The following is a 12,336-nucleotide window of genomic DNA, read 5'->3' as shown; positions in this document are numbered from 1 at the left end:
TGCAAGATGGTACTGCTACGGAGGCTCAAGGTTTAGTCTAAGCAATTGAACTCCTCAGTGTAGAACTGAACTGCAAACTCTGAATTGTTCGTAATCTGCTCGCGGTTGCAAAATTAGAAGAACATGCAAGGTTGTCGCATCTCTCGGAATTACCGCGCAACAAGTAAATTTTAGGCAGTGGCTTTACCCTGTAAACTTTGTACCGGTGCCTGCCCCGTCCATTACAGCTTCACCCTGCACCTAAAAAGTATGGATCGCCGTGCAGATGGAGTCTCTGCAGGGTCCCCAATGGACCCAGCAGGCCCAGCTCCTTCAGGGAGGACAACAAACTGCTTTAACATTGCAGAATTACACGAAATATTTTAGAAGTAACTATCACAAAACGCTGTAAAACGCAGCACGCAATCTACAGAATCGAGAAAACGAAATTGGAGAGGTGAGGAGCAAAGCAACTTATGGATCTGTCTGTCGCTATTCCAGGCCAAATATCTCAGTACAGCATCGACATTCCAGGCCATCTAAATGTTGGAGTAAGGCCAGCATGTGATCGACCATGGCCGCAAGTGATTTCTAAGCATCCACTTCAGTGGAAATTGGACACAGAAACAACATAGCGTAGCAACAACCAGATTCAGAAACAAATACTCCCTCCATTCCAAATTATAAAACATCCCAAGAATCTTGGAAGGTCAATCAATCTCAAGTTTGACCAAGATTATAGAGAGAAATATAAAAATTTATGATATTAAATTGATGTACTATGAAAATATAACTAATAAAAAATCTAATGGTACTTAGTTTATATAATAAATATCATTATTCTATTATATAAATTTATTCAAACATAAAAAACTTTAACTCCAAGATTGTTGGAATGTTTTATAATTTGGAACGGAAGGAGTACGGGGGTGTTTAGTTAGTAAAAATTTTTTATTCAAAGGTTACATCGATTGTTTGACCAGATGTCGGGAGGGTTTTTTGGGCATTAATAAAAAAACTAATTTCAGAACTCGCTTGAAAACCGCGAGACGAATCTTTGAGGACTTTGACCGCATCATTAGCACATGTGGGTTACTGTAGCACTTATGTCTAATCACGCACTAATTAGGTTCAAAAGATTCGTCTCATCGTGTACATCCAAACTGTGCAATTAGTTTTGTTGTTTAACTACATTTAATATTTCATGCATGTGTTTAAAGAGGAGACAAAAAATTTTGGGAACTAAACGGCCCCTACATGTTATTTAAGGCACCCATGCTGATTTTTTTTTCTGACCAAAGGCATTCAGCACCCAGCTTTATTGAAAGCTTAACGAAGCGATTACACACCCATGCTGAATTTACCAGCTGGAAAGGAACAAAACACATTTACCCAGCACACAAAGGAAAAGATCAATCCATAGATGCAAAAGATAATATACTGGTCTGCATGTTGATCAGACATCAAACTGAGAAGGGCAGGCACTCAACAAAGACGAGTCTCACTTTAATGGACCAGCCACCACACTTCAGCTTGCAGCCTCTACGCCTCAGCCTTGCAAGATCAAGAATTTTATAGTCATAACATAAGGATTTCCCCATCCTGGTGCAGGAAGAACATAGCAATGTTTGCATATGCTTGATCCTATACTCAAGGAGGTTGTCACAAATCAAAGGGTTGAAGAATTACATGCAGAATGCATGTTTCAATGAGGGGAAAGAGACTTGCAACTCTGGGCTATGAAGTTGAATGAAACGGGTGTGCATACTCCTTCTATTACAGGTGCCTATTTATAATGGCAAGAACGAACACCAATAATTGCCCATTCTTATCCAGTTGGTCGGACAACGGCTATGTTTATCAAGCAGCTCAGACAAGGCCTATTGGTGGTGGACAATGCTGCCGGTGAATCTGTAATATCCAAAGGCATTGTGACAAGGTATTTCACAGTGTTGCCTAGAAGAAGCATAAGGGCTACGGAACCTACACAATAAAGAAGTATCCTCTAGAAAACTATTCTCCTTGACCTAGGCTAACCTACAAGGTAAACACAGTGCAGTATTTATTCAGCAGGTTTGCTTTCCGCAAATCAGATGTTATAGAACTACAAGACTTTTTCTATTTCTTATGCTTGTCAGGTAACTAGAGACCACAGACCAGCAAAGGAGGGCTCCTAAAATAAAACATCGATCTGCGTAGCCAACAGGAAATATAAATCTCTATTTTAGTAAAGAAGCAGCAAATCCCCAACTTTCAAGAACCGGCCGGCAAGAGTGATATACCGTCATTGTACTATTAAACTAAACCCATAAAGCCACGAGTGCTAGACCATGATGTATCCGTCATGAAACAAAGGGTAACGAGAAAAAACCAAGTTATACAGCTCAAGGATTTCAAAAGAATTTAGCAAAAAAAAACCAGTTGCATAGTTCATGTCAATATCGCTAAAGACCACTATTAAACAACTAATCAAGCAATTTAAGCTGTTATCCCTACAACAGTGCGAACAAGTAACTTAGGTAAACAAACCCAATAAGTATCTGGATTATGTAAGCGCATTCGTAGAAGACCAAATTGATCTTTGAACTGGAGCTGCAGTTAGACACTAACATTACACTTCATCTCCAGACTCTAATAGCTCCATAAGCTAATACTACCACTGATAGGTTGTTTGAATAAATTCATCAAGTGTTACACAATCACTAATTGCTGCAGCAGCTAAGATAGACCTAAAGGGAAGGTAACATGACCAATAGAATATCAAATTTAAAGTTGTTTTTGTCCTTTTTTTCATAGAAATTACCTATTAAAAACCAAGACATAAAAATCTTTTCTACCATACTTGGACATAAATCACTCAGGCACGATAGAGATAACAGACAAGAGAAAAATGGTACTTTGGAACATAGATGCTTACAACTGTGCTATTATAAGAAAGGATACAGCAAGTGGAGAAACACTGTACAACCAAAACAAAGATCCAGCAAGTAATAAAGATATGTCTCCTCCAGTATCAAGATGAACTCAAATGTATAACTGCCACTACAGCTGATTAAAAAAGAAACTATGTGATACACAAATAATCTAAATGACTAGAAGTTAGGTTATCATATTGGGACCATACAAGCTCCCTCCTTATAAAAACTCGATCCAAATACAATATTACATAAGGTAAGACCTGATTAAAAGCGGGAAAGAGATCCCACGAGGCCACAACATTTTATAATATTAGGATAAAGCAACGATGTTACCTTCCATCTAGTTTTGTTGCTAAAAATATATGTCTAACTAGACAATCACCACCACGATACTGACCTTTTTTGAAGAAAGCAAGATAACTGACCTTAACAAGCAGAAAAAAAAATATTTCGAGCCCTGTTTGATTAAACTATTTTTCCCCTTGAACTGGCAGGAGAGCTGTCCATCATTAAATTAACAAGGGATAAAAGAACCAAATACAAGATCTTAAGTCCAGGGACCCAAAATTAAAATAAATAAGAAAACAAAAGGAAATGAACAGACGAACAAACACAAAACAGAGATAAAAACTGAAACAAAATTAGGCAAAATTATTAAAAATTGTGATAAATCCATTTTTTTCAAATGAAGGTTGACGCCCAGATAACACACACACTTGGTAAAGGCCGCAGGTCAGCTTGACCATGAGGCCGCTAATTGGAATTGCAAACTGAGTTCAGGTTACAGAAATCCTTTGGGGGGGGGGGGGGGGGGGGTGTTGCTGTGCTTATATGGGCAGCTACTCACCCACTAAAGTGCTAAAGCAAAAAAACAAACCAATGACCTTCCACTTGGAGGCCAAGGCAAGTTCTTAAAAGTAAAACTGAAATTGCATAATTAAGATACAAGCAATAGGCTTATTTAGCTATCAAAGGTTGTTGTGGGATTTCTAGGGTACCCACAGCCGGGTGGCGGAACGCACCCGCCTATTCCCAGAGAGGGAGTGCTCGGGAAGGTACTAGGCGGTTAGGCTAATCTAGCTCTGAGATAGGCACACAAGAACACACGATCTAGAGTGGTTCGGGCCGCCGGAGCGTAATACCCTACATCCACTGGGAGAAGTTTTGATCTCTGTTGTGTGTGAATCTATCCTCTGCCGGGCCTTGGCTCTCACCCAGCCTGAGTTTTTCTTCTAGCGGTCACCCCTTTTATAGACCAAGGGGTGCGGATACATAGGACGTTGGGGCCCCGACAAGTGGGCCCAACGTGACTGTGCAGCATGCTGCGCAGAGTAATCAAATGGCTACAGTGGTTACGAATCTTTCCTCTGATACGCTTCCATGCCTTGCTAGCCCTCTGACGAAGGGTGGTCTTCTCTTGTCCCGTCAGCAAGGTGCCCGTTGGGGGAACGTAGCTTGCGGCGTGACCTGTTGAGGCTATTATGTAGGCGTCATAATGGGTGAAGCCGAGCCGTCGTATCCACCTGTTATGACAGACTGACAGGCACGGCGTGGGCGGCGCCAGCAGCCCCACTATGCATCTTGGTAATACGCGATCAATAGTGCCCCCTGGTCAAAGAATCGCCTCGGCTTCTGCTACATCAATGCGGACGTCCTCCTACCGCAAGGAATACAGCGGTAGGTGAACCTTAATATGGAGACCAAGCGGCTTTACATACGTGTCTGCGCTTGCAGACACGTGGCGGCTTCGGACCTCCCCGAGGCGGAGTGTCGATTCCTTCCCTTGGCGAGGGGTCCGGTTACTATACCGTGGGTCCGAGACCCCAAAGGGGGTCCGGGATTCCGCAGGGACCTGGACCTCCACGGGAGGTCCGGAGCCTCCGGCTGTTCGGGCTGAGCGTCTGCTTCTTCCGGAACACGTGGTGCTCCCGGACCTTTCCCAACCAGAGGACGGGTCCGGGACCGTTGACGGGTGAACAGGGCTTCCGGACCGCAGGGGTTCGGCTGCTGGACGTAGTTAAGGATAACTACAAAGCTCTTCTTGCCTAGACACAGCAAGAGGAGGTACCCCAGTCCTGGGGTACCGACAAAGGTAATCCTCGCAATAAAGCATCAGCTCTTGTTGACTCCTATTACTGCATTTGATACTATGCTAATTCTATTTTCCTTGACACCTTATAAAACCCTACCTACTCCTTGACAATCACAGTAGCCACTGGGGAAAACATCTAAAACTGGCCAAATCTGAGTTCTGAACTGAGCACACAATAAGATCGGCAACAACATAGGTTTCAAAACACAGTTCAAACTGATCTCAGTGTCAACTGAATCAGTAACGGTAGCCTTCCAGCATACCTTGCCAATTCACAAAGGTTCCAAAACACAGTTCAGTCTGCTCTCAGTATCAATTGAATCAGCAACTATAGTATTCTAGCGTAAAGCCACCATATAACCTAGCCAAATCACAAAGGGTCAAAAACAGTTCAGTGTTAAAAGAGCAGCCGATCCAAAATGTTGTTATAGGCACGTTATTAATGTACAGGATATCAGCATGGAGCTGGTTCATCTAAAATATATGGAAGATGCTAAATTTCTGCCAATGTTTGGTCGAGCTGAAGATGAATATCATTGTACTAGGAATATTTCAAACAATTCCAATCATATTGTGATCTCCTTTGTGTCGTGTACAATCACCAAATCTAAGCACCGACCAACATCCAAAAGCATCAAAATTACAAACTTCGAAGTCCATTTGCCTACCGCGAGTGCATTCTTATTCCTCAGTTACTGGCACTGACCATCCTTCTTGCAGAGACCTGAACTTAAAACTCACCGCATCAATATCGCAGCAACTGACGCGACAGACACCCCGAGAGCGCAAGAGATGGCCATCACCCGCGTCCGGAGCAGCATGAGGTTGACGTTCTTCGTAGCCTGGAGGCACAGAGTGAGCACCTGCAGCCTCGCGTTGGCCTCCATCTTCTGGAAGAAGGCGATGGGCTTGATGGTGCGGCGCAGCACCAGGGCGACCGTGAAGGGGAACGCGAACGCCGCCACGCCCTGGACCGCCGCGGCGGTCTCGACGCCGAGGGGCGGGGCACCGTAGGCGATCCACGCGCCGGCGGCGAGGTGCGCCCCTCCGAGGAGCGCGAGCGAGCCGCTGAGGCCCTGCACGGTGCGGCGGAGCTCGTCGAGCTCGCGGCGCGTCTCGTCGGCCAGGGGCGACGTGTCGCGCTCCACCGTGGGGCCCTCGATCTCCTGGTGCCGCATCTCATCGGGCGACGCGGGCGCGGATGGGGCGCCCGGGCTGGGCTCTGACGGCGTGGAGGACGAGTCGGAGCTGGGGTTCGCGGACGCGGAGAAGAAGCGGCGGCCGGGGTGGAGAAGGACGAAGCGATCGCGCCCATGGGGGAATGCCTTCGGAAGGTGCGCCGCGGCGGCGGCCGTCGGGCTCAGGAGGCGGCGGGAGAGGTGCGCGAGCGCCATCGGAGCCTGACGAGGAAAGGTCGCAGGTCGCGGTGGCGGCTGCTCGCCTGATCCGGACTCGTCTTTCTTCTGGTCAAGCGGAAGGCGTACGAGTGAAATACGTTTCCACCCCTTGGATGCGTTGAAGTCGGGGGTACGCTTCGGCTGCACACGCGGCAGCGCAAGGAAACCGCTAGGGACACGCGGGGGTCGGGACGGAGTCGGGGTCACGTGCCGACCGCACCAGTCACGCTCGCCGCCTGGTTCGGGCTGCCTTCCTCGCCAATCCAGCGGCGGCCGCGCCGATCGGAACCGGACCCTACAAAAACCGCCTCTCCTCCACAACTTCCCCCCTTTCCTACCTCCTCCGTCCTCATCCCCACCTCGCCTCGCCAGCCACCCTCGAACCCTCGCCGCAAGAAAGGAGAAATCAAATCAAGCCAAAACCCCGCGACCCCACGAGGCCAAGCCCCGCGCCATGGTGGTGTACACGCAGGAGCACGTCTACCGGCACCCGTGGGACCGCGTGACTGCGGCGGCGTGGCGCAAGTTCACGGACCCGGCCTCCCGCACGGCGCTCTCCCACGTCGCCGACGTCCACACGCTGCACCGCCGCCTCGACTCCGGCACGGGCCGCCTCCACGCCGCGCGCTCCATCACGGTGCGGTCCCCGCTGCTCCCCTTCATCCTGCGCCGCCTCCTCCCGTCCGCCGCGGCCTCCCCCAACGGCGCCGCGCTCTGCCACTGCGTCGAGACGTCGCTCGTCGACGCCCAGCGCCGCGCCATGGACGTCGTCGTGCGAAACGTCAGCCTCCGGGGCATCATCGAGGTCGAGGAGCGCGCGTCCTACAGGCCCCACCCGGACCGCCCCGACGAATGGACGCAATTCAGGCAGGAGACCACGATCCGGTGCCGCCCGCTTGCGGCCCTCGCCGCCGTCGCCGAGAAGGTCGAGACCCGCTGCGCCGAGAGGTTCCTGCAGAACAGCGCCAAGGGGAGGGAGGTCGTCGAGCGGATCTGCCGGTACCTCGAGGCCGAGTCCGCCGGCGCCGCGCCCTCCGCAGTCTGATCTGACCTGATCTGGTTTGCGCCTCTTTACTTGATCTGATCGGATCGCAAAGGGTTCGCTCGATCTGTACTGCGTGCGCTCGGACAAATCGAACCTCGCCTCCTAGGCGCCTGTTTTTTTTCTTTTCTTGTGTATGATGATATGATGAGCTAAATCCGGAATGGAATAAAGCTTGAGGTCATAGACTTAATTATTCTGTTGTCTGTGGAGCTGTTTTAACCCCTGCTTTTGGTCATAGCCTTGCCAAATTTTACTCTGCCATGAACTCTGTTGCTTATTGTTCAAATTTGACAGATTGGTTAATGCTCTTACTTCTATCAAGTAGATTTATTTAGTGGGTGACATTATTCTTTGGAAAGGGAAAAGTCGAAGGCTATTAATGTGTTAATTGTTGAAATCAGTTGCATTGTTCTGTTGTTTCATCTCAGATGGTCCACTTGATTGGTTGGTAAGAACAGTATTACACTGTGAGGTACAATGTTTCTTTTTTAGCAGTCAAGTATCTTGACATTTTTCATGGTCCTTCTAAACTTGTACCTATTAAATGGTAGATACTGTGCCTGCAGATTTGTCTGTGGAACCATTTTGAGCCTCCTATTGCGCTTGCACCTTGTGAATTTGTGCTATTGGATAATATCGGTGCTTTGATCAATTGATGTCTGTGCTGAGGATGAGAGGCAAAAGTAATAAATGTGTCATTCTTGAAGCTGGGAGTGTAGTTCTGTCATCTTTGCGCAAATTGTCCATTTGGTTTATTGTTAAGAATGGCATTGCATATATATTGAATTCCATTGCATCCTTCTATTGCAAATCTACAAACTGGATCATGAGTTTCTTCATGGTCTTTTGAATCCTGAATCTATTCACTAACAAACTGGTGCAGTTTGCCACTTTGTACACCATTTACTGTTGGCATTTGTAGACTGGCCTTTTCTTCCACTGGTGCTTTGGGTATGAACCTATTAGGCTGCTTGTGCTTCTGCAGGTTTCGATAAGTAGTTCAGTGCAACTACTTTAGTTAAAACAATCAACTGACATGAATTAAGAATTGAGTTAAGCCACTAAGCCAGTTATCTTAAGCAACTAGAATGCCTTTTTCCAACTGTTCCATTATGGGGTGTTCTTAAGAGTTGATGTCTTGCAAAGTCGCAATCGGATTGTTACTTAATAGACCAAGTCATTCAATCCTACATGGCAACATCTTCCGCTAAAGTTCCAACTTTCTTCTAACTGTTTATTTCACCCCATGGATCCTGAATATACTTGAAAATGATTTGATTCGCCATCTTTCAGAGCATAGATGTAGTATCCTAGGCTCCTAGCTAGTTCTCTACTGTAAACTAACAATGTGGTTCTGGAGTCTGGACAAATGCTATTTCAGAAATCTGGAATCTGCCTTTTTCGTCTTTATGCTGCTTGAGGCAACTGGTTTTTACTTTTTTGCTCGCTGCCTGTGAATTGGGTGCAAGAACATCTTTCCGATTACAAAATCTGTCCTCCTCCGCTTGTTTGTAATTTGTTGCCAGCATATTCGATCCTGTTTGGAAGGGCGTGACCTGAATTTAACTGCAGCTTCCTTGCCTAGTGATATTTATCAGCTGTGCATTTGTGAACTGGTGTGTTGTGCGAGAAACATCTATAGAAACCCAAATTGAGTTATTTCTGTATTCGCAATTGTCTACGCTTCAATGCTATTGCTACCTTTGGCTTGAGTGCTTGACTGAAGCGTTCTCTGGTCTCTGCTGATGTGGTTAGGTTATTCATCCTGTTCGGAAGAGCTTTTTGTTTCAGTATGTTCTGAAGACCGAGATAGGCTTGGCTGATGTTTTGCAGTAGCTGCTTTTGTCTAACTGAAATGTTCTATCTGTGAGGAACGCGCTGCAGTTTCAGTGGTGCACAAAAATATGGTCGTGTTCATGTCACTGATATTGATTTGTCCAGATGATGAAAACGAGGGACTAAGTTACCAAAGACAAACTGAAATCTCAATCAACTAGCCTCGAAACAGAAGGCTTTCAAAAAGAAAAATCTGGACAGCGAAATCTCTCCATCTGCACCGATCACATCTCGCAAGACTCGGGGGAAAAAATCTAAATGAACTCCAGGAGGCCATGGCTATCCATAAACATAAAAATAAAATTGAAACTGAGCAGGTCTACCTACATGGGCCTAATTCAGTAGACATGGACTTGTCAAGTATTTGCGATAAGAGGCCCAAAACGGCTGGGAGCCCTAAGTCGCGACGCTATAAAAGTGTATCCCTGGCAGTCGCGGTTAGGTTTTATCTCCTCACACCGCAACTATAGATATCCATACAGCCCGTCCGAAAGCACGTTCTTTTGGCCCGATCCAAGCCCGGCACAGCCTGGTGGCCTCTGTGCCCGTGCTGGCCCGGCCCAGTAGGGCGTGCCGGGCCTAGGCCGCCACTCCCTCCCGCCGGGCGGCACGGCATGGCCCGGTAAAAAAGTATAGGCCCGTTAAGAGCCCACTTAATCCTTCCCTCCCGGCTTCATCTTTCACTGGAGTATAAAACAAAGGAAACCCTAGCCTCTCTCCAGCACATCCCGCGGCCGCCTCCCTCAGATCCTCCGTCCTCGCTCGGTCAAGTGCCGCCGCTACCCCCCCCTCCGTCACTCTTCTCCCGTGGCCACCACCCACCGCATCCGCCGCTCCCCGCCCCTCTCCACCGGCCGGTTTGGTTTGTCTCTGAAAGGCGGCGGCGGCGGCGGAGATGTCGGAAAAGAAGCGCGGCGGCGGCGGCACCCGCAAGGACGAGGTGGTGACCCGCGAGTACACCATTAACCTCCACAAGCGCCTCCACGGATGGTACCGTCCCCTTCCTTCCCCTGCCCTTCTCTTCCCATCCCAAGCTTTGCAGTAGCTGCTGACTAGATCCGCGTGTTGGACAGTAGAGTCGCGCATGACGAATTTATGCAGCTGTGTTTGGTTTGTCTCTGAGTTGCTGGTGCGGAGGGTTGCGGCCTGCGAGCACTCTGTGGGCTTGCGAATGGTTGATATACCTTTTTGGATCGTATCCTTTACCAGCTAGAGTGCAGTCGGAATCATCTGACCGAGCGGGATTAGATTATGGTGGATCCTGCTCTTGTATTTGATCCCACATTTCATCGCGTTTTTTCTTGTTTTGACTGGTGATTAGTGGCTTGTAATAGCAAATATTTTTGTTGGTGCCAGTGCTAATCGGGTATAGTCAGGTGTCTGCCTTATTATTCTGTGGCTGCACACAGTTACATGCCCGGGAGATGTAATCTGCTCATCGTTACACGTTTTGCTTCTCATTATGCTGTGATGTGTTCCATTCGGGCAGTACACTTTTCATCCATTCTAACGGCCATGTGTAGTTTGGTTTGTAGTTATTGTTGTAATGATCCATCACCATCAGTGCCTTTTATTGTAAATATCATGTATCCAAACATAGCATATTGCATTACCCGGACATAGTCAGGTATCTGTCTTATACAATTTTGTGATTGATACAGTTACATGCCCGGTACAAAATGCCACTCATCGTTACACATGTTGCACTGACATGCTGTCCTGTGTTCCATTTGGGTGCTACATCTATATTGAATTACTAAATTTTCCTGCTTTATGAATGTGATGCCATCTTATGTTGGAAGTTATTATATATCTGATCCATTAATATAGTTCGTTGGTTTGTATTGTCCGGACATAGTCAGGTATCTGTCTTATACAATGTTGTGGTTGATACAGTTACATGCCCGGTAGAAAGATGCCATTCATCATTACACATGTTGCCTTGACATGCTGTCATGTGTTCCATTTGAGTGCTACATCCGTACAGTAGTGCAAAATTTTGCTGTTCCATCTGTTATTGGATTTCTTTTGAAAACTCAAATCCCAGCAAGTCTTGTACTGAGAATCAATATGTAGTTGATCTGTCATTGTAGTGATTGCTAATCGGTTGATGATCGTATGGCAGCACCTTCAAGAAGAAAGCACCAAATGCCATCAAAGAGATCAGGAAGTTTGCACAGAAGGCTATGGGAACCACTGATGTCCGAATTGATGTGAAGCTCAACAAGCACATCTGGAGCAGTGGTATCCGGAGCGTTCCAAGGCGAGTTCGCGTCAGAATCGCCCGGAAGAGGAATGATGAGGAAGATGCCAAGGAGGAGCTCTACTCTCTGGTCACAGTTGCTGAGATCCCTGCAGAGGGTCTCAAAGGTTTGGGTACTAAGGTTGTTGAGAATGAGGATTAAGCCCTCCCATGGATTGAATCTGCTAGCACTTAGTGCATATCATGAGAGCAAGTTTGAGAATGTTACCTTAGCTTATTGTTATCTACCGTTGATGACTTATGTAATAGAAGATTCAAGACTTTGCTCATTTCTTTCAAGTGCTTGAAATTTTGACTACTTTGCCAAATCGTGGTATCTACGTGGCGTGCAATCAACTTATACATGGGGTGTGATAACCTTGTCCCATTTTTCTCTCTGCATCAGTGAAACGTGTTGTATGTATGACAAATGAGTTCTAGTTATAGTTCGCAAGTATGCACTTGCTCATTATCGAGAAATACGGTGGTTGTGGGCACGTGTTTCAGCTTACATGTTGTGGTGTGACTTGATTTCTTACGCTTGACTGCTACATGTTTGGTTGATTATCTGACTCAGGGACTGCGGTTCTCGCCCTTTGAGCTACTCGTCCAAAAAGAGCAACTCTGAGAAGTCAAATAATTCTAAATTTAATCATTGAAAAAAATCACTAACATTTAAGTCACCAAAAAACTTTAGTATGAAAACATATATTGCATAATTAATCTAATGATATTTGTTTTGTCATAAATGTTAATGCTATTTGTATAAATTTGGTGAAACTTAAAACTGTTTAACTCGGAAAGTGAGAGTTGCAGTCTTTCTAGAA

At 46.6% G+C, this 12,336-nt stretch overlaps 3 protein-coding genes across 3 annotated transcripts; 2 read left to right on the top strand and 1 right to left on the bottom strand.

Annotated features, from left to right (window-relative positions):
- Positions 1–5,384: 5,384 nt before the first annotated feature.
- Positions 5,385–6,473, bottom strand: LOC120639889. The gene has a single exon (XM_039915818.1). It carries the CDS (start codon positions 6,381–6,383, stop codon positions 5,727–5,729), a length of 657 nt encoding a protein of 218 aa, XP_039771752.1. The 5' UTR covers positions 6,384–6,473; the 3' UTR covers positions 5,385–5,726.
- A 209-nt stretch (positions 6,474–6,682) lies between these two features.
- LOC120639898 (PRELI domain containing protein 3A-like) lies at positions 6,683–7,765 on the top strand. The gene has a single exon (XM_039915824.1). It carries the CDS (start codon positions 6,841–6,843, stop codon positions 7,429–7,431), a length of 591 nt encoding a protein of 196 aa, XP_039771758.1. The 5' UTR covers positions 6,683–6,840; the 3' UTR covers positions 7,432–7,765.
- A 2,184-nt stretch (positions 7,766–9,949) lies between these two features.
- LOC120639880 (60S ribosomal protein L31-like) lies at positions 9,950–11,897 on the top strand. The gene is made up of 2 exons (XM_039915808.1): positions 9,950–10,257; positions 11,393–11,897. The coding sequence occupies exons 1-2, from the start codon at positions 10,163–10,165 to the stop codon at positions 11,670–11,672; spliced, it is 375 nt and encodes a 124-aa protein (XP_039771742.1). The 5' UTR covers positions 9,950–10,162; the 3' UTR covers positions 11,673–11,897.
- Positions 11,898–12,336: the final 439 nt, after the last annotated feature.

This window comes from Panicum virgatum, chromosome 1K (assembly GCF_016808335.1).
Source record: "Panicum virgatum strain AP13 chromosome 1K, P.virgatum_v5, whole genome shotgun sequence".
Lineage (NCBI taxonomy): Eukaryota > Viridiplantae > Streptophyta > Magnoliopsida > Poales > Poaceae > Panicum > Panicum virgatum.
Note: the sequence above shows the minus strand (reverse complement) of the source record. Positions and strands in the feature narration are given on the sequence as shown.